The sequence below is a fragment of the Cherax quadricarinatus genome, chromosome 98, assembly GCF_038502225.1.
Source record: "Cherax quadricarinatus isolate ZL_2023a chromosome 98, ASM3850222v1, whole genome shotgun sequence".
Taxonomy (NCBI): Eukaryota; Metazoa; Arthropoda; class Malacostraca; order Decapoda; family Parastacidae; genus Cherax; species Cherax quadricarinatus.
In genome coordinates this window covers 10357010-10379644 of record NC_091389.1, presented here as the reverse complement: position 1 = coordinate 10379644, position 22635 = coordinate 10357010, and the positions used below count along the sequence as shown (strand labels likewise).

Below are 22635 nucleotides of genomic sequence, written 5' to 3'. Positions count from 1 at the left end.
TACAGTGGTCAGAATTTAGCAATTTTGCCAATTTCACACAAATTTCAAAAGATGCCAATTTCCGAATAGGGTCCAGAATAAACAAGAAAGACATTCCTGGCACTAAAATGACATTTCCTCTAGTCATTAGTCACGTCTCAAGGCCCCTCTTATATTCTTTTGCTTTCCACTTTGAATTTTTATTTTCACAAAAAATATAAGATTTACTGTTATGCAGACTACTGCATTAGTGTAAAAAATGGTATAAATATTATTGGTGCACTTGTGAAAGAATATTAGACTCACCAGTTGACGTGTATTGCACGATTGGCACGATTTGTTTACTTTTGAAGTTTGGTAAAAATCGATCATTTCTGCTACTTTGAGCTCAATTTCAAGGCACCTTTCTTTGTAAAACCAGTCAAAATCATCTCAATTTCTGTAATATGTCTTCCATTCTATAAAATGAGACCAAGAAAACTAGAATACAACAATAAATACCATACGAAAATACACTGCAAAGTCGCTGATTTATTAAAAAAAAATGGTCAAAGTTTTTTTTTTCTCATTATGCACTGTGTGCTGCAGGATTTTTTTTAGACTGTGCACACTGACCACATAGACCCATTCTTTCATATGAAGGCCTACCAGGTTTCTCCCACTAGATTTGAGGCCGCTAGAATTTATGAGTACTAGTACGTCAAAAACCCCTACGCGTAAGACGTACTAGTACGACGAAAACCCTCAAAGGGTTAAATATTGCTCTGATCTAGTTAAATATTGCTCTGATCTGGTTAAATATTGCTCTGATCTGGTTCAATATTGCTCTGATCTGGTTCAATATTGCTCTGATCTAGTTAAATATTGCTCTGATCTAGTTAAATATTGCTCTGATCTGGTTCAATATTGCTCTGATCTAGTTAAATATTGCTCTGATCTAGTTAAATATTGCTCTGATCTAGTTAAATATTGCTCTGATCTGGTTAAATATTGCTCTGATCTGGTTAAATATTGCTCTGATCTGTTTAAATATTGCTCTGATCTGTTTAAATATTGCTCTGATCTGTTTAAATATTGCTCTGATCTGTTTAAATATTGCTCTGATCTGGTTAAATATTGCTCTGATCTGTTTAAATATTGCTCTGATCTGTTTAAATATTGCTCTGATCTGGTTCAATATTGCTCTGATCTAGTTAAATATTGCTCTGATCTGGTTCAATATAACTCTGATCTGGTTAAATATTGCTCTGATCTGTTTAAATATTGCTCTGATCTGTTTAAATATTGCTCTGATCTGGTTCAATATTGCTCTGATCTGGTTAAATATTGCTCTGATCTGGTTAAATATTGCTCTGATCTGGTTAAATATTGCTCTAATCTGGTTCAATATAACTCTGATCTGGTTAAATATTGCTCTGATCTGGTTAAATATTGCTCTAATCTGGTTAAATATTGCTCTGATCTGTTTAAATATTGCTCTGATCTGGTTAAATATTGCTCTAATCTGGTTCAATATAACTCTGATCTGGTTCAATATTGCTCTGATCTGGTTAAATATTGCTCTGATCTGGTTAAATATTGCTCTAATCTGGTTCAATATAACTCTGATCTGTTTAAATATTGCTCTGATCTGGTTAAATATTGCTCTAATCTGGTTCAATATAACTCTGATCTGGTTCAATATTGCTCTGATCTGGTTAAATATTGCTCTGATCTGGTTAAATATTGCTCTAATCTGGTTCAATATAACTCTGATCTGTTTAAATATTGCTCTGATCTGGTTAAATATTGCTCTAATCTGGTTCAATATTGCTCTGATCTGGTTCAATATTGCTCTGATCTGGTTAAATATTACTCTCATCTAGTCATGCAGAAAGCCCATGGTTATGCAGAGTATTTCAGGCAAGTGTACAATTGAAGAACATGGTTTACGAAACTGGAAAGTTTGAGGGATCGACTGATTCAGTATCAGAGGTGCCGCTTGACTTACCATGGAGCAAGAGCGGTTACTTTGGAGATGAAAATTTAGATAATTACCCAACATGAAGGTGGCAACTCCCGAACTTGTATTCATTTATTGGCTTTTCAATACTGATACATGTATTTAGTTATAGTAATCATTTGTTAAGTTACTTATTCAGTGTCACTACTTATTTATTTAGCATATACGGTGGTACCTCGGGATACGAAATTAATTTGTTCCAGAACGCTGTTCAAGTGCTGATACCGAACGAATTTGTTCCCATAAGGAATAATGTAAATTAGATTAATCTGTTTCAGACCCCCAAAAATACACTTACAAAAGCACTTACATAAATACACTGCGTAACCGTTCGAGTTTTGAGTTGTTTGTATCCCGAAGTACCACTATATTCATATTCGAGTTACAATAATTTTGACTTAGGATAATTTTGACTTAGGATAATTTTGACTTAGGATAATTTTGACTTACGATATTTTCAACTTAAGGTATTTTTACTTATGACGGGTTCATTGGAACATAACATCATTGTAAGCTGAGGACCACCTGTAATTTCTTAAAACAGTTTTAAACATAAATTCTTATTTTTCATTGGTTGCATTCCATCGTTTTGTTTTTGTGTTGCAGAATGCTGAACTATGGCCTCATCACAGAGGAGTGCAGCAGTGCCGTCAGTGCCGTAGAGGCAGTGGCTGCAGCAGTCACCCATGCTCGCTTTGTGGGCACTGACCAAGGGGCCGACGAGGTTGTCTTGTGGGAAATACTGACTGTGTTGAGGACGCTCATGCTGGGTCCCGTCGGTCACCTTCTCACCAACGAATCTGTTTGTGAAATATTAAATTCTTCCTTTCGCATCTGCTTTGAGACGCGACTCAGTGAGCTGTTGAGGAATTGTACTGAGGATGCACTGAGGCACATGGTACAGCTTCTCTTTGCTCGCCTCCCTCAGTTTAAAGATGATCCCAGGATTCAGGGGCAGGCCAGGAGACTGAAGATGCGGGCAGGAGGAGAGGGCAAAGGTCGCAGGAAGGGCAAATCCCCCCGACCGACGCCATCCTCTACCCCTCCTCCCCCAGAGCCAACTCTAGCAACTAAAGCATCAGAACAGATGAAGAAAGAGGAGGAAGAGTCTGATTTAGGCATCAAAGAGGAACTGTCGCCACTTGCCATGGTGTCGCCATCCGAATCTGAGCTGGAGTCCTTGAGTAGTGCTATTGTTGGAGACAACCCGGTTGGGGACACAGCCTCGGTTGATTCAGGAATCATGGATTCCATTTCTCCGGTTGAAAACAAGGTTGACATATCCAATGCTCATTTAGCCCCAGATAACTGTAGTTCAATGGAAAATCTTGCAAGCTCAGTGAATGAACCAGATGGCGTGTGTTCCTCCAAGATCTGTGATGCCGATCACATTGAGGCAGTGTCCAGGGAACGATCGGAAACCAACACGTCGCAGTCGTCAGCCGAGGTAGTCAGTCACGGAGACATTGAAACCGAGCCCTTGGAGACTGCCTCTCGATCAGATAACATGCTTCAGGTCGAGAAGGAGGAGTTCATCAATGCCCAGGGAGTGAAGTTCACTCAGGAGGGAGTGAGTGTTGAAGAGGGTACACTGGTGCCCTATGGTATGCCCTGCGTAAGAGAGGTGTTCAGGTTCTTAATCTCTCTCACTTCGCCAACCAACGAACAAAATACACCTTCCATGATTCTCACAGCACTCAACCTGCTGACGGTCGGCCTGGAAGTTGGCGCCCATCACATCAATCTGACACCATCATTGATGACACTTCTGAAGGACCAGCTCTGCAGGAACCTCTTCATGCTTCTGAAACCTGACCACAGGCTAAGCATCTTCATGGCATCCCTGCGTATATGCACCCTATTTTGCGAGTCCTTGCGTACCCACTTCAAGTTTCAGATTGAAATGTTCCTCAACAAGCTTACGGAAATTATAACATCGGAAATGGCAAATGTAACTTATGCTCACAAGGAGTTAGCCTTGGAGACCATCGTTCAGTTGTGGCGAATTCCTGGACTCGTCACGGAGCTCTTCCTGAACTATGACTGTGACCTATATGCTTCTAATTTATTTGAAGACCTAACTAAAGTCCTCTCTAAGAATGCATTTCCTGTTCAGGGCCTCTATTCTACCAATTTACTGTCTTTAGAGGCACTTTTTACAGTCATTGAGACAATTGAGGGACACAGCACGAGCAGAGATAGAAAGTCATTGGATGCGGTACACGATCTTAAACAGATGCCTCTGGTGGTGGCGCCGGTGTCGTCGGGATACCTCCTGGGACTGGGTCTTCATGGCGGGTTCTCACCAGTCACACCCCAGCTCAAGGCTCGCACTGTACTGATGGACAGTCAGACTGTCTCACGGGAACACTTGGTGGCGCTCAAGGAACAGAAAAAACTCTTGGCTGCTGGAACGGATCAGTTTAATGCTAAGCCTGACAAAGGCATTAAATTTTTGCAGGACAATGGAATTATTGGGAATACTAATGATGATATTGCTGTGTTTCTTCGAGAGAATCCTCAGCTCTGTAAGAAGATGATCGGTGAGTACGTGAGCAAGAAGAAGAATGTCGACATACTGTCAGCTTTTGTGAGATCCTTTGAGTTTCGAGGACTGCGAGTCGACGAGGCGCTACGCACATTCCTGGAGAGTTTTAGGCTCCCTGGGGAGGCTCCTCTCATCTCTATCATCATCGAGCATTTCTCATCCCACTGGCATACCAGCAACAACGAACCATTTGGGAAGGAGGATGCAGCGTTTACTCTCGCTTATGCTATTATCATGCTCAATGTTGACCAACACAATCAGAATGCCAAGAAACAGAATATACCCATGACTCTTGACCAGTTTCGCAACAACTTGCGTGGTGTCAACGATGGCAAAGACTTTGATCCGGACATGCTGGAAGAGATTTACAATGCAATTCGTCTGGACGAAATAGTCATGCCTTCGGAACACACAGGATTAGTGAAGGAGAATTACATGTGGAAGATGTTGTTGAAGCGAGGAATGACCAAAGAGGGGGAGTACCTCCTTGCCAATGGCAACACAGCCTTTGACCGCGACTTGTTCGCCATCTGCTGGGGCCCAACCATCGCCTCGCTCTCCTATGTTTTCGACAAGTCCTCTGATGATGCCATTATCCAGAGAGCACTATCGGGCTTCAGGAAATGTGCATCTATTTCTGCGAGATACGGCATGAGCGACGTTTTTGACAACCTGGTGGTGTCGCTCTGTAAATTTACTACACTGACAGCTTCCTCTGTTGAACCGCCAGAGCATGTGACCGTGTCGTTTGGGTCTAACAAGAAAGCTCAGCTTGCTGCCAGGACAGTCTTCAAGCTGGTCACGTCACATGGCGACATTTTGAGAGATGGCTGGAAGAACATCTTGGACCTTCTCCTGCAGCTTTTCCGCTGTCGCCTCCTTCCATCCTCGCTAGTGGAGAGCGAAGACTTCGTAGAGTCGAGTGGGCACATAAGCTTGATGCGAGAGACTCCAGTTGCTGTTCCTAGAGTAGAGTCTGGCTTGCTGTCATCTCTATACTCTTATATCTCCCTTGGTGATGCTGGCACTGCCAGAGGGACAAACCCGGAAGACATAGAGCTGTCGCAGAGAGCCAGAGCCTGTATCTTAGAGTGCCATCCTGAGAAGCTCATCACCGAGTCTGCATTCCTTCGATGCGATTCGTTAAATGAACTGCTGAAAGCCATGATGGGTGCAGGAGATGCCAGCACTCTAGGAGACACTGGTATAGGTCCTCGAGGAAGCTTGCTTGAGGACGGCATGACTGGAGGACTAGATGAACACAGTCAGGCGTTCCTCCTCGAATTAGTCGTGCAAGTTTTGGTAGCCAACAAAGACCGTGCCCTGGGTGTCTGGCCTGGTGTGCGAAACCATATTTATTCACTGTTGATGGGGGCAGTTGCCGCCGACCGGCAGTTTCTCCTTGAGCGTTGTGTCGTGGCCATGTTGCGATTGGCCAAAGTCTTGCTTAGACGACCCAATCTTGCTAATCCTATCTTGCAGGCTCTGCGTATGTTGCTGCTACTGCGTTCTACGGTGCTGCTGCGAATCTCCCTGCAAGTTGTCTGTGGTTTACGCGAAGTAAGTTAAATGATAATATAAATTTCCAAATGCATAGTTTTTGTTGTAACTACTACCCACACCATGGGTATGTTGTAACTACTACCCACACCATGGGTATGTTGTAACTACTACCCACACCATGGGTATGTTGTAACTACTACCCACACCATGGGTATGTTGTAACTACTACCCACACCATGGGTATGTTGTAACTACTACCCACACCATGGGTATGTGGTAACTACCACCCACACCATGGGTATGTGGTAACTACTACCCACACCATGGGTATGTGGTAACTACTACCCACACCATGGGTATGTGGTAACTACTACCCACACCATGGGTATGTGGTAACTACCACCCACACCATGGGTATGTGGTAACTACCACCCACACCATGGGTATGTGGTAACTACCACCCACACCATGGGTATGTGGTAACTACCACCCACACCATGGGTATGTGGTAACTACCACCCACACCATGGGTATGTGGTAACTACTACCTACACCATGGGTATGTGGTAACTACCACCCACACCATGGGTATGTGGTAACTACTACCTACACCATGGGTATGTGGTAACTACTACCCACACCATGGGTATGTGGTAACTACTACCTACACCATGGGTATGTGGTAACTACTACCCACACCATGGGTATGTGGTAACTACTACCCACACCATGGGTATGTGGTAACTACCACCCACACCATGGGTATGTGGTAACTACTACCCACACCATGGGTATGTGGTAACTACTACCCACACCATGGGTATGTGGTAACTACCACCCACACCATGGGTATGTGGTATATAATAAGCTTATTTTTAGCTATTGAGAAGGCAGAATGGGAGATAATTTTAGGAGGCCTGGGTTGCAAATTCTCACCATATATGCATGCGGCATATAAGGATTTAGGCCTATATTCCTTCGTTTATGTGCCATGGCCTTAATTTGACCTCTACTGTGCATTGGTAATTGTTATATTCGGAGTATCAGTCAGCCCCTAGTTTAAGGGAGCATTTTTATGCTCAAAAAACGGGGCGTATACCAGCATATATTGTACGTCATTATATTTTTCAGGTGTTGAGTGTGAACACTGACCACATCCAAGACCCTAATGACTGGGCGGTGCTGTTTAACCTGCTGGAGTGTGCCGGTGCTGGTGCTAAACCACCACCGATGGTCAACTCAGAGCACCCAGACACCACCAGTGATGCAGGTTAGACTGCTGATACTAACATCCTCATGATACTTAACAGTCACCTATCTCATGCAGCTCCTCTATACAATAAGTCCTTGACTTACAAACACATTGAGAATCTTCTGTATCGTGCATAATATCATTATTGTGTATATTATCGTCATTATACACAATACAGAATGTTCTCAACATGTTTGTAACTTGGAGATTTCCTGTATTATGAATATTATACACAATTCAGGATGTCCCCAACGAGTTCATAAGTTTAGGACTGACTGTACAGATGGTCGTCAACTTATGACGGGGTTACATTACAATGAATCTGTCCTAAGTTGAAAATATCGTAAGTTGAATATGAATATATGATAAATAGCTACTGGAGTTACGTTCCCACGGGAAGATGTTGTCCGGTCTCATTGCCTTTGAGGTATCGATGTCCCTTAACAGCTTCTTCACCTCCTCATTTGTATGTATGTGACAAGCCCAGTGTAAGTTGAAATGAATATGGTATGATATAAGTGAATAAATAACTACTGTCACCGAATTAACGAACAATTGCTGTAACTAAATATCCATAATGAATATTTTTTTTTTATTATCACACCGGCCGATTCCCACCAAGGCAGGGTGGCCCGAAAAAGAAAAACTTTCACCATCATTCACTCCATCACTGTCTTGCCAGAAGGGTGCTTTACACTACAGTTTTTAAACTGCAACATTAACACCCCTCCTTCAGAGTGCAGGCACTGTACTTCCCATCTCCAGGACTCAAGTCCGGCCTGCCGGTTTCCCTGAATCCCTTCATAAATGTTACTTTGCTCACACTCCAACAGCACGTCAAGTATTAAAAACCATTTGTCTCCATTCACTCCTATCAAACACGCTCAAGCATGCCTGCTGGAAGTCCAAGCCCCTCGCACACAAAACCTCCTTTACCCCTTCCCTCCAACCCTTCCTAGGCCGACCCCTACCCCGCCTTCCTTCCACTACAGACTGATACACTCTTGAAGTCATTCTGTTTCGCTCCATTCTCTCTACATGTCCGAACCACCTCAACAACCCTTCCTCAGCCCTCTGGACAACAGTTTTGGTAATCCCGCACCTCCTCCTAACTTCCAAACTACGAATTCTCTGCATTATATTCACACCACACATTGCCCTCAGACATGACATCTCCACTGCCTCCAGCCTTCTCCTCGCTGCAACATTCATCACCCACGCTTCACACCCATATAAGAGCGTTGGTAAAACTATACTCTCATACATTCCCCTCTTTGCCTCCAAGGACAAAGTTCTTTGTCTCCACAGACTCCTAAGTGCACCACTCACTCTTTTTCCCTCATCAATTCTATGATTCACCTCATCTTTCATAGACCCATCCGCTGACACGTCCACTCCCAAATATCTGAATACGTTCACCTCCTCCATACTCTCTCCCTCCAATCTGATATTCAATCTTTCATCACCTAATCTTTTTGTTATCCTCATAACCTTACTCTTTCCTGTATTCACCTTTAATTTTCTTCTTTTGCACACCCTACCAAATTCATCCACCAATCTCTGCAACTTCTCTTCAGAATCTCCCAAGAGCACAGTGTCATCAGCAAAGAGCAGCTGTGACAACTCCCACTTTGTGTGTGATTCTTTATCTTTTAACTCCACGCCTCTTGCCAAGACCCTCGCATTTACTTCTCTTACAACCCCATCTATAAATATATTAAACAACCACGGTGACATCACACATCCTTGTCTAAGGCCTACTTTTACTGGGAAAAAATTTCCCTCTTTCCTACATACTCTAACTTGAGCCTCACTATCCTCGTAAAAACTCTTCACTGCTTTCAGTAACCTACCTCCTACACCATACACTTGCAACATCTGCCACATTGCCCCCCTATCCACCCTGTCATACGCCTTTTCCAAATCCATAAATGCCACAAAGACCTCTTTAGCCTTATCTAAATACTGTTCACTTATGTGTTTCACTGTAAACACCTGGTCCACACACCCCCTACCTTTCCTAAAGCCTCCTTGTTCATCTGCTATCCTATTCTCCGTCTTACTCTTAATTCTTTCAATTATAACTCTACCATACACTTTACCAGGTACACTCAACAGACTTATCCCCCTATAATTTTTGCACTCTCTTTTATCCCCTTTGCCTTTATACAAAGGAACTATGCATGCTCTCTGCCAATCCCTAGGTGCCTTACCCTCTTCCATACATTTATTAAACAATTGCACCAACCACTCCAAAACTATATCCCCACCTGCTTTTAACATTTCTATCTTTATCCCATCAATCCCGGCTGCCTTACCCCCTTTCATTTTACCTACTGCCTCACGAACTTCCCCCACACTCACAACTGGCTCTTCCTCACTCCTACAAGATGTTATTCCTCCTTGCCCTATACACGAAATCACAGCTTCCCTATCTTCATCAACATTTAACAATTCCTCAAAATATTCCTTCCATCTTCCCAATACCTCTAACTCTCCATTTAATAACTCTCCTCTCCTATTTTTAACTGACAAATCCATTTGTTCTCTAGGCTTTCTTAACTTGTTAATCTCACTCCAAAACTTTTTCTTATTTTCAACAAAATTTGTTGATAACATCTCACCCACTCTCTCATTTGCTCTCTTTTTACATTGCTTCACCACTCTCTTAACCTCTCTCTTTTTCTCCATATACTCTTCCCTCCTTGCATCACTTCTACTTTGTAAAAACTTCTCATATGCTAACTTTTTCTCCCTTACTACTCTCTTTACATCATCATTCCACCAATCGCTCCTCTTCCCTCCTGCACCCACTTTCCTGTAACCACAAACTTCTGCTGAACACTCTAACACTACATTTTTAAACCTACCCCATACCTCTTCGACCCCATTGCCTATGCTCTCATTAGCCCATCTATCCTCCAATAGCTGTTTATATCTTACCCTAACTGCCTCCTCTTTTAGTTTATAAACCTTCACCTCTCTCTTCCCTGATGCTTCTATTCTCCTTGTATCCCATCTACCTTTTACTCTCAGTGTAGCTACAACTAGAAAGTGATCTGATATATCTGTGGCCCCTCTATAAACATGTACATCCTGAAGTCTACTCAACAGTCTTTTATCTACCAATACATAATCCAACAAACTACTGTCATTTCGCCCTACATCATATCGTGTATACTTATTTATCCTCTTTTTCTTAAAATATGTATTACCTATAACTAAACCCCTTTCTATACAAAGTTCAATCAAAGGGCTCCCATTATCATTTACACCTGGCACCCCAAACTTACCTACCACACCCTCTCTAAAAGTTTCTCCTACTTTAGCATTCAAGTCCCCTACCACAATTACTCTCTCACTTGGTTCAAAGGCTCCTATACATTCACTTAACATCTCCCAAAATCTCTCTCTCTCCTCTGCATTCCTCTCTTCTCCAGGTGCATACACGCTTATTATGACCCACTTCTCGCATCCAACCTTTACTTTAATCCACATAATAAAAAGTAAATAAATAAATACAAGTTTATCCTATCGATAAATGTACAGTACTGAATGTGTGTGACTACAGCATCATCGTAGAGTCAAAATATCACAAGTCGAACCATTGTAAAGACGAGCATCAGAACACTGAAATTTTTTCTCAACACATTTGAAAAAAATGTAATTGAAATTTAATAGCACTAAAAAGGCAATCACAGTACTACTATTCACTTGTGGATGTACTATCATCATAGTACAACTGTCCGATGTACTTTTTAAATGTCATTTACAAAAAATTGGTCCATAGAAGAGCTTTATAAGACAGCTGTAATCTGTTATTGAGTTTATACTATTATTATTATTTTGACAGAATTGTTTTGGCTAACAACAGTGAGGTAGTTGACCAGGTGGTTGACCAGGTGGTTGACCAGGTGGTTGACCAGGTGGTTGAGTTAATAATAATAATAATAATAATAATAATAATAATAATAATAGTAATCTAGATTTCTACAAGTGTACGATACAGCTTATACACACCGTAGTTAACATTGTCATCCTATCCTCTAGGCTCAGTGTCAGACAGTGACGTGGGCAGCACCTCGGGCATCGACTCTGGCCATTGCACCGAGGGGGCGGCTAGTGATTCTGTAGAGCGCCCCTCGACTCCAGCCGGGGTGACGGATCATAATGAAGGGGCCAAGTCAACCCAGAGATCGAGAGCAGCCAGCCCTGATCCACTCCACAACACTGGGGGCTGGATACTGGTGGGTACTGGGTTTGCCAGCTGAGTACAGTGGACCCTCGGGTAATGCCTTTAATCCGTTCCAGAGAGCTTGCCTTTAACTGATTTAGCTTTTAACCGAATTAATTTTCCCCATAAGAAATAATGGAAATCCAATTTATCTGTTCCAGACACCCAAAAGTATTAAAAAAAATTTTTACATTAAATATACATTTCCCTACACAGAAAACAATGATATGTGCACAATAAACAATACTAAAATGACCTTACCATTATTGTGGACCTGTTGATGAGTGATGAGACGGGAGGACGGGGGAGGATGAAGGTGTTCTAGTATTTGGAAGGGGAATTCCCTTCCATAAAGACCATACCACGGGCGGGATTGAACCCGCGGTCAGAGAGTCTCAAAACTCCAGACCGTCACGGTAGCCACTGGACCAGCTAGCCACAATAAGATTCGTTCAACCAACTTCAGGTAACAAGTCCTTTTCTGGGTTTACCTCCCTTCTTGGTTTTTTAATGCCACTGTGACCAGCTTGAGAGTCACTGGACCCCTGTCGCACAAAATATCTGTCCAGAGAGCTCTGTTTCTCGCGTCGTTATGCAGGGTTCTGCATGACATTGTAATGTATATACAGTAGAGAAGGGTGTCATAATAGTATGAATGTTATATAATTCTTCTTTCAACATTGTAATGTATATACAGTAGAGAAGGGTGTCATAATAGTATGAATGTTATATAATTCTTCTTTCAACATTGTAATGTATATACAGTAGAGAAGGGTGTCATAATAGTATGAATGTTATATAATTCTTCTTTCAACATTGTAATGTATATACAGTAGAGAAGGGTGTCATAATAGTATGAATGTTATATAATTCTTTCATTCAACACACCGGCCGTATCCCACCGAGGCGGGGTGGCCCAAAAAGAAAAACGAAAGTTTCTCTTTTAAATTTAGTAATTTATACGGGAGAAGGGGTTACTAGCCCCTTGCTCCCGGCATTTTAGTCGCCTCTTACAACACGCATGGCTTACGGAAGAAGAATTCTGTTCCACTTCCCCATGGAGATAAGAGGAAATAAACAAGAACAAGAACTAGAAAGAAAATAGAAGAATACCCAGAGGGGTGTATATATATATGCTTGTACATATATGTGTAGTGTGACCTAAGTGTAAGTAGAAGTAGCAAGATGTACCTGAAATCTTGCATGTTTATGAGACAGACAAAAGACACCAGCAATCCTACCATCATGTAAAACAATTACAGGTTTCCATTGTACACTCACTTGGCAGGACGGTAGTACCTCCCTGGGCAGTTGCTGTCTACCAACCTACTACCTAGGTGTTATATAATTGTAAAGCATAATTTTATAATTCATAATGTGCCTTTGGGGGTGCTGTAAAGTACTCTAATGTAAATTATAAAGAATTCCTGCCAGGGATTTATTTTCCAACTGTGTTTGGGGGTGAGCGGATAAGCGTGGGGGAGGGACACACATGGTCTGCATGGCATGAAGGCTGGCGTCGGGGATGCCGGGTATTTAAGCTAAGTTTTGTAGTGGTGTACTCCTTTTGTTTAGCTAACTCAAGCCATAGGCTCTTCTATGGTTTACCTGTATGCTCACCTAGGCTCTGACATGGTCAGGGTGCTGTGGGATGAGTGAGGAAATAAGAAATGGGGTCGGTATTGGAGTAGTGAAGGCCTGGCGCTGACTAGGCTGAGTGGTTGTGGTTGCTGGACCGCCAGCCGCCTGCTTCTTGTGACCGCTGTTTGGGCGTTTAGGATAGGAGATACATGAAGGTGTTTTCTAGTGTGTGTATATAGTGTTATGTTGAATAAATAGATATATTTTCCTAACTAGGATTTTTGCCTAACCCTCAGTTAACCAACCCATTGAAGTAACAAATACAGGTTTAGCGCTTTCTGTTTTGACTGGGATAGCCCTTGGTGGCCTGTTTATACCTGAGTTGTGTGTAACTTTTACCTTTGCCCTTAGACAAGGCTCTAGCCCCCAGGTATCCCACCTTTCTGTGTAACAGGGACACAAGAGTGTCATTGTACATGTTGCCAATATGGCTTGCAACAGCTGTTTCAGGATAATATTCATCCATAAATGCAACTTTGTCCACATTGTACACATTTCCTTAATCTTTGATGAAGGCAACTTCCTCCATCTCTCTTCCTCCTCCTCCTCCTCCTCTGAAGCAAATTCCTGAGCTGTGATCTGTTGCTGTTGCACCTGAAGCTCTTGCAGCTCTGTAGTGGTTAGCTCTTCATCGTCGTCCTCCACCAACGCTTCCACATCCTCACCACTAACCTCCAACCTCATGGACTTCCCCAATGCCACAATAGATTCCACAGCTGGCATAGTCTTCTGAGGGTTAGCCCCAAACCCTTCAAAATCCCTTTCTTGTACACATTGTGGCCACAATTTTCTCCAAGCAGAGTTCAAAGTCCTGCAAATCACTCCCTCCCAAGCCTTACCTATAAGGTTTATGCAACTGAGGATACTGAAGTGATCTTTCCAGAACTCTCTTAGGATCAGTTCAGTGTCTGAGCTCACTTCAAAGCACTCTTGAAACACTGCTTTGGTGTACAGTTTTTTGAAGTTTGATATGACCTGCTGGTCCATGGGCTGGAGGAGAGGAGTGGTATTAGGAACCAAAAACTTCAATTTGATAAAGCTTAATTCCCCCTGCAATTTGCTCTTGCAAGTCGTGAAGATGAGCAGGAGCACTGTCCATTACCAGGAGGCACTTGAGTGACAATTTATTTTCTAGGAGGTATTTTTTCACAGTGGGGCCAAACACATCATAGAACCAGTCAAGGAAAATGTCCCTAGTGACCCATGTCTTACTGTTTGCTCTCCACATCACACACAATTTAGTCTTGACGACACCGTTTTTCTTGAACACACTCGTAGTTTCAGAGTGATACACCAGTAAAGGCTTCACTTTGCAATCCTCACTAGCATTACTACAAAGCATTCGAGTTAGCCTGTCTTTCATAGGCTTGTGTCCTGGGAGTGCCTTTTCCTCCTGAATAATGTAGGTCCTGTTTGGCATTTTCTTCCAAAAGAGGCTTGTTTCATCACAGTTAAACACTTGTTGGGGTTTTAATTTTTCAGTGTCTATGTACTCCTTAAAGTCCTGCACATACTTTTGAGCCGCTTTTTTGTCAACTGGCAGCCTCACAATGCCTTATCACACTGTGTATGCCACTACGATTCTTAAATCTCTCAAACCAACCTTTGCTGGTTTAATTTCATCAGTAGCAGCACTATTTGGAGGCATTTTCTTAATGAGATCCACATGCAACTGCCTTGCATTTACATGTATTATTGACTGAGAAACACTATCTCCTGATAATTGTTTCTTGTTTATCCACACCAACAACAGTCTCTTCTCATCTTCGAGTATTTGCGATCTCTGTTTTGCAAGCATACTTGCACCTTTTGCAACAACAGCTTCCTTGATTGCCTTTTTGTTGGCCAAGATAGTAGTTATGGTAGAATGGGGGTTTGTTATATAACCTTTCCAACTCCAAGATACGGACTCCACTCTCATACTTTGTGATTATCTCTCTTTTTTAATTCAATAGTATTTCTCACCCTTTTTACCACAGGGCTGGCACTAGAAGCTTTCTTGGGACCCATGATTGTTTATTTAGCAGTTATTTTTTTTTTTTTTTATTATCACACCGGCCGATTCCCACCAAGGCAGGGTGGCCCGAAAAAGAAAAACTTTCACCATCATTCACTCCATCACTGTCTTGCCAGAAGGGTGCTTTACACTACAGTTTTTAAACTGCAACATTAACACCCCTCCTTCAGAGTGCAGGCACTGTACTTCCCATCTCCAGGACTCAAGTCCGGCCTGCCGGTTTCCCTGAATCCCTTCATAAATGTTACTTTGCTCACACTCCAACAGCACGTCAAGTATTAAAAACCATTTGTCTCCATTCACTCCTATCAAACACGCTCACGCATGCCTGCTGGAAGTCCAAGCCCCTCGCACACAAAACCTCCTTTACCCCCTCCCTCCAACCCTTCCTAGGCCGACCCCTACCCCGCCTTCCTTCCACTACAGACTGATACACTCTTGAAGTCATTCTGTTTCGCTCCATTCTCTCTACATGTCCGAACCACCTCAACAACCCTTCCTCAGCCCTCTGGACAACAGTTTTGGTAATCCCGCACCTCCTCCTAACTTCCAAACTACGAATTCTCTGCATTATATTCACAGCACACATTGCCCTCAGACATGACATCTCCACTGCCTCCAGCCTTCTCCTCGCTGCAACATTCATCACCCACGCTTCACACCCATATAAGAGCGTTGGTAAAACTATACTCTCATACATTCCCCTCTTTGCCTCCAAGGACAAAGTTCTTTGTCTCCACAGACTCCTAAGTGCACCACTCACTCTTTTTCCCTCATCAATTCTATGATTCACCTCATCTTTCATAGACCCATCCGCTGACACGTCCACTCCCAAATATCTGAATACGTTCACCTCCTCCATACTCTCTCCCTCCAATCTGATATTCAATCTTTCATCACCTAATCTTTTTGTTATCCTCATAACCTTACTCTTTCCTGTATTCACCTTTAATTTTCTTCTTTTGCACACCCTACCAAATTCATCCACCAATCTCTGCAACTTCTCTTCAGAATCTCCCAAGAGCACAGTGTCATCAGCAAAGAGCAGCTGTGACAACTCCCACTTTGTGTGTGATTCTTTATCTTTTAACTCCACGCCTCTTGCCAAGACCCTCGCATTTACTTCTCTTACAACCCCATCTATAAATATATTAAACAACCACGGTGACATCACACATCCTTGTCTAAGGCCTACTTTTACTGGGAAAAAATTTCCCTCTTTCCTACATACTCTAACTTGAGCCTCACTATCCTCGTAAAAACTCTTCACTGCTTTCAGTAACCTACCTCCTACACCATACACTTGCAACATCTGCCACATTGCCCCCCTATCCACCCTGTCATACGCCTTTTCCAAATCCATAAATGCCACAAAGACCTCTTTAGCCTTATCTAAATACTGTTCACTTATATGTTTCACTGTAAACACCGGGTCCACACACCCCCTACCTTTCCTAAAGCCTCCTTGTTCATCTGCTATCCTATTCTCCGTCTTACTCTTAATTCTTTCAATTATAACTCTACCATACACTTTACCAGGTACACTCAACAGACTTCTTTTCTTTCAACACACCGGCCGTATCCCACCGAGGCGGGGTGGCCCAAAAGGAAAAACGAAAGTTTCTCCTTTTACATTTAGTAATATATACAGGAGAAGAGGTTACTAGCCCCTTGCTCCCGGCATTTTAGTCGCCTCTTACAACACGCATGGCTTACGGAGGAAGAATTCTGTTCCACTTCCCCATGGAGATAAGAGGAAATAAACAAGAATAAGAACTAGAAAGAAAATAGAAGAAAACCCAGAGGGGTGTGTATATATGTGCTTGTACATGTATGTGTAGTGTGACCTAAGTGTAAGTAGAAGTAGCAAGACGTACCTGAAATCTTGCATGTTCATGAGACAGAAAAAAGGACACCAGCAATCCTACCATCATGTAAAACAATTACAGGCTTTCGTTTTACACTCACTTGGCAGGACGGTAGTACCTCCCTGGGCGGTTGCTGTCTACCAACCTACTACCTATACTCAACAGACTTATCCCCCTATAATTTTTGCACTCTCTTTTATCCCCTTTGCCTTTATACAAAGGAACTATGCATGCTCTCTGCCAATCCCTAGGTACCTTACCCTCTTCCATACATTTATTAAATAATTGCACCAACCACTCCAAAACTATATCCCCACCTGCTTTTAACATTTGTATCTTTATCCCATCAATCCCGGCTGCCTTACCCCCTTTCATTTTACCTACTGCCTCACGAACTTCCCCCACACTCACAACTGGCTCTTCCTCACTCCTACAAGATGTTATTCCTCCTTGCCCTATACACGAAATCACAGCTTCCCTATCTTCATCAACATTTAACAATTCCTCAAAATATTCCTTCCATCTTCCCAATACCTCTACCTCTCCATTTAATAACTCTCCTCTCCTATTTTTAACTGACAAATCCATTTGTTCTCTAGGCTTTCTTAACTTGTTAATCTCACTCCAAAACTTTTTCTTATTTTCAACAAAATTTGTTGATAACATCTCACCCACTCTCTCATTTGCTCTCTTTTTACATTGCTTCACCACTCTCTTAACTTCTCTCTTTTTCTCCATATACTCTTCCCTCCTTGCATCACTTCTACTTTGTAAAAACTTCTCATATGCTAACTTTTTCTCCCTTACTACTCTCTTTACATCATCATTCCACCAATCGCTCCTCTTCCCTCCTGCACCCACTTTCCTGTAACCACAAACTTCTGCTGAACACTCTAACACTACATTTTTAAACCTACCCCATACCTCTTCGACCCCATTGCCTATGCTCTCATTAGCCCATCTATCCTCCAATAGCTGTTTATATCTTACCCTAACTGCCTCCTCTTTTAGTTTATAAACCTTCACCTCTCTCTTCCCTGATGCTTCTATTCTCCTTGTATCCCATCTACCTTTTACTCTCAGTGTAGCTACAACTAGAAAGTGATCTGATATATCTGTGGCCCCTCTATAAACATGTACATCCTGAAGTCTACTCAACAGTCTTTTATCTACCAATACATAATCCAACAAACTACTGTCATTTCGCCCTACATCATATCGTGTATACTTATTTATCCTCTTTTTCTTAAAATATGTATTACCTATAACTAAACCCCTTTCTATACAAAGTTCAATCAAAGGGCTCCCATTATCATTTACACCTGGCACCCCAAACTTACCTACCACACCCTCTCTAAAAGTTTCTCCTACTTTAGCATTCAAGTCCCCTACCACAATTACTCTCTCACTTGGTTCAAAGGCTCCTATACATTCACTTAACATCTCCCAAAATCTCTCTCTCTCCTCTGCATTCCTCTCTTCTCCAGGTGCATACACGTTTATTATGACCCACTTCTCGCATCCAACCTTTACTTTAATCCACATAATTCTTGAATTTACACATTCATATTCTCTTTTCTCCTTCCATAACTGATCATTTAACATTACTGCTACCCCTTCCTTTGCTCTAACTCTCTCAGATACTCCAGATTTAATCCCATTTATTTCCCCCCACTGAAACTCTCCTACCCCCTTCAGCTTTGTTTCGCTTAGGGCCAGGACATCCAACTTCTTTTCATTCATAACATCAGCAATCATCTGTTTCTTGTCATCCGCACTACATCCACGCACATTTAAGCAACCCAGTTACAAGTGCTAAAAACAATGGAATAATACAAAATATGTAGCATGTACACGTGGAATCGTCCCCACTGGTTTTGTAAACAATGGCACATTGGCTGTACAAGGAGTATGGAGTGGCTAGGCCCGCTCAGGCTGTGAGGACACGTTCAGGACAAAAGCCCTTATCCGAGTTATTTGGCATTAGCCAAGCCAATATTTTGATGCCAAAGCAAGCCGTTATCCAATTTTGGCGCTAACCGATGAAACCTTTCCCCGAGGGTCCACTGTACTGGGTGTACTATTCGGATTTTAGTGGATACCTAGTTTGTTTTAGTGAGAGAAAACTTGAACCATTGAAGCATCCAGATTGGATGTGCTATCTACCAGGTACATCAGTGGCATGAAGGTCAGGCTACAGTAAATCTGTCATATCTGATGAGCATATCTTTGTGGTACCTCCTTGGCTGCCTTCTGTCAAGGCAGGAAGACCCATAGGTGGGTCTCCCTGCCTTGACATTGTAATTGAATTACAATGTGTGTTGACATCACTAATCAGATTACTTGCCTTCAGAGTGTTAGGAGTGAAGGAGGTAAGTGGTTTTTATGACTTGATGTGCTGTTGGAGTGTGAGCAGAGTAACATGAAGGTATTCAGGGAAACCTGTTAGCCGGACTTGAGTCCTGAAGGTGGGATGTACAGTGCCTCCACTCTGAAGGAGGGGTAGAGGTGGGAAGTACAGTGCCTCCACTCTGAAGGAGGGGTAGAGGTGGGATGTACAGTGCCTCCACTCTGAAGGAGGGGTAGAGGTGGGATGTACAGTGCCTCCACTCTGAAGGAGGGGTAGAGGTGGGATGTACAGTGCCTCCACTCTGAAGGAGGGGTAGAGGTGGGATGTACAGTGCCTCCACTCTGAAGGAGGGGTAGAGGTGGGATGTACAGTGCCTCCACTCTGAAGGAGGGGTAGAGGTGGGAAGTACAGTGCCTCCACTCTGAAGGAGGGGTAGAGGTGGGATGTACAGTGCCTCCACTCTGAAGGAGGGGTAGAGGTGGGAAGTACAGTACCTGCACTCTGAAGGAAGGGTGGAGGTATGTTGCACTTTTTGAGCTGTAGTGTAGGTATGCCTCTGGCAAGATAGTGATGGAGTGAGTGACAATGAAAGTGTTTCTTCTTTTCTGGGTCACCCTGCCTTGGTGGGAAATGGCTGATGTGTTAATAAAAAAGAAAGAGTGCAAGTACTATAATATCTCTGTGCTACATGTGTTTTTATTTACAGGTTGGTCGCGAAGGCGAGATCGAGCAGGTGGCAGTGCGAGCTGTGGCGGTGAACGAGTGGGACATAGTACACCAGAGGGAGCTGGGGGAGCACCGTCCCGAAGCTCTGGTGCAAGCGGTGGATACCCTAGCATTCCTGGTGAGGGACAGACGCATTACCCACTCCAGTCTGCCGTCAGCTGTTCAAGCTTGTAGAACCTTCGTGGAGGCTACCCTGAATGGAGGTACGCCACTCGTCATTACTGATTGTTTCCACTTGTTTATTTGTATTCACAGGAGCAGACAAACTTTCTTTCTGTGGTATTACAAAATGTAGTTAATATGTAATAAAATACAGTGGACCCCGGGTTTACGATCAGCTCCGAATGCGACCAATTATGTAAGTGTATTTATGTAAGTGCGTTTGTATGTGTATGTTTGGGGGTCTGAAATGGACTAATCTAATTCACAATATTCCTTATGGGAACAAATTCGGTCAGTACTGGCGCCTGAACATACTTCTGGAATGAAATATCGTAAACCGGTGGTCCACTGTATTATTAAACGCAAAAGAAAGCCACTAACATGCATGTGCATTTCTGGCAGAGACGAACCAGTGACTTCCCATCTTCAGTGCTTGTATTAACAGGAACAGATCTATGAAGGTGGTTTCCATCTCTGTTTACTGTTGCAGGGTTGTAAACCTTGCAGTCTTTAAGTTGCACAGTTGCAGCCTCTGCATTGCACGTAAACAAAATCACCTTATAAATGCTATGTAACCCTCGTCTATAAATGATCTTTAAAACATATTTGAGGTGTTGACATACTCATTACCACCTAATGTACACCTGGTCACTTTCAACTAATTTTGTGACAAACTTCCTGGTATTATGGCCTCTTTATTCTTAGTTTACAGCTGTTGCTGCTGTTTTTATTCGTTCATAACCTTTTTTGGAGGCAAATGGTTTTTATGACTTGATGTGCTGTTGAGTGTGAGCAAAGTAACATTTATGAAGGTATTCAGGTAAACCAGTTAGCCAGACTTGAGTCCTGGAGGTGGGAAGTACAGTGCCTGCACTCTGAAGGAGAGGTGGAGATATGAACATTAAAATGGTATAAAATACCGACAGGTTGTTAGGTAAGACACATATGCAACAGTTAGGTATCTTTATTTCGAAACGTTTCGCCTACACAGTAGACTTCTTCAGTCGAGTACAGAAAAGTTGATAGAAGCAGAAGATACTTGAAGACGATGTAATCAGTCCATCACCCTTGAAGTTTTGAGGTGGTCAGTCCCTCAGTCTGGAGAAGAGTATTGTTCCGTTGTCTGAAACAATATGAAGTTGAAGTGACAGGATGGAGCCTTTATATAGTGCCAGGAGGTGAGACGTAGGTCACTAGTAGAGGTAAGAACGTAGACGTTGGGAGGTCAGGTCCCTCTCAAATCCAGCCATTCTCACTACTTCTATCAACTTTTCTGTACTCGACTGAAGAAGCCTACTGTGTAGGCGAAATGTTTCAAAATAAAGATACCTAACTGTTGCATATGTGTCTTACCTAACAGGTGGAGATATGTTGCAGTTTTTCAATATTGCCATTACAGTGGACCTTCACCTAACGATATTAATTGGTACCCGAGAACGAATATCATTAGGCGAGTTTTTTAGCGTTAGCCGAGGCAAAGATGTTAGCGTTAGCCGAGGCAAAATGTTAGCGTTAAAATGTATCATTAGGCGAATTTAGCGTTATGCGATGCATTCGTTAGGGGAGGGTCCACTGTAAAGGGGCATCTGAGCTGTAGTATTGGCATGCTTGTGGCAAGGTAGTGATGGAGTGAGTGATGATGAAAGTGTTTCTTCTTTTTCAAGTCACTCTGCCTTGGTGAGAGATGGTCGAAATGTTGAAAAAAAAAAAAAAAATAGTTATTGCTCAAAATATATTGTATACAATGTAGTAGATTGATCTTTTTTTAACAGAACTTATGACTTTTCAGGCAAGACAGAAAAACGAATCTCCAACAAGGAAGGCATGCGGTCGCCACTGCGGCGGAAGGCTACTGGACGACGCAAGGAAGAGAAGTCTGGCTTGCGGAGACCTAAATCTCCTACCACCAGCCCAAGTGCTTACGATGCGGATGAATCCGACTCTGACGACGTACCAATGACGTACCAGCAAGTGTCGGAGAAGGTAATAATAATCTTTATTTCAACAGGTACACGATACAACTTATACAGACCATAGCTGACATCAATGACATACTACTATATAGAAAGCCCCAGGTTATGAAGAGCATTTCAGGCAAATTAGGCCAAGATTGGTAGGGAATGTGGTGGTACTGGTGTGCCAGAAGTATTGTGTAAATTGTGGTACAGTGGAACCTCAAATATCGAACTTTCTTCAGTCCAGAAGGCTGTTCGAGTGCCTTTACTGAATGAATTTATTCCCATCAGGAATGATGTAAATTACATTAGTCCATTTCAGACCCTCAAAAATACACTTATAAAAGCACTTACAAAAATACACTTACATAATTGGTTGTGTTGGGAGCAGTTCGATT

The 22635-nt window shown here is 42.6% G+C and overlaps 1 protein-coding gene across 4 annotated transcripts in view; it reads left to right on the top strand.

Annotated features, from left to right (window-relative positions):
* The window catches only part of garz (Sec7 domain-containing protein garz), a 53382-nt gene that overhangs the window by 5058 nt on the left and 25689 nt on the right, over positions 1-22635 (top strand). For all 4 annotated transcript variants that reach the window (XM_070105388.1, XM_070105389.1, XM_070105386.1 and 1 more), the window contains exons 4-8: positions 2588-6089; positions 7164-7302; positions 11335-11531; positions 20101-20323; positions 22072-22265. In XM_070105388.1, the coding sequence (XP_069961489.1) occupies positions 2588-6089; positions 7164-7302; positions 11335-11531; positions 20101-20323; positions 22072-22265 (4255 nt within the window). The remainder of the gene's footprint in view (positions 1-2587; positions 6090-7163; positions 7303-11334; positions 11532-20100; positions 20324-22071; positions 22266-22635) is intronic.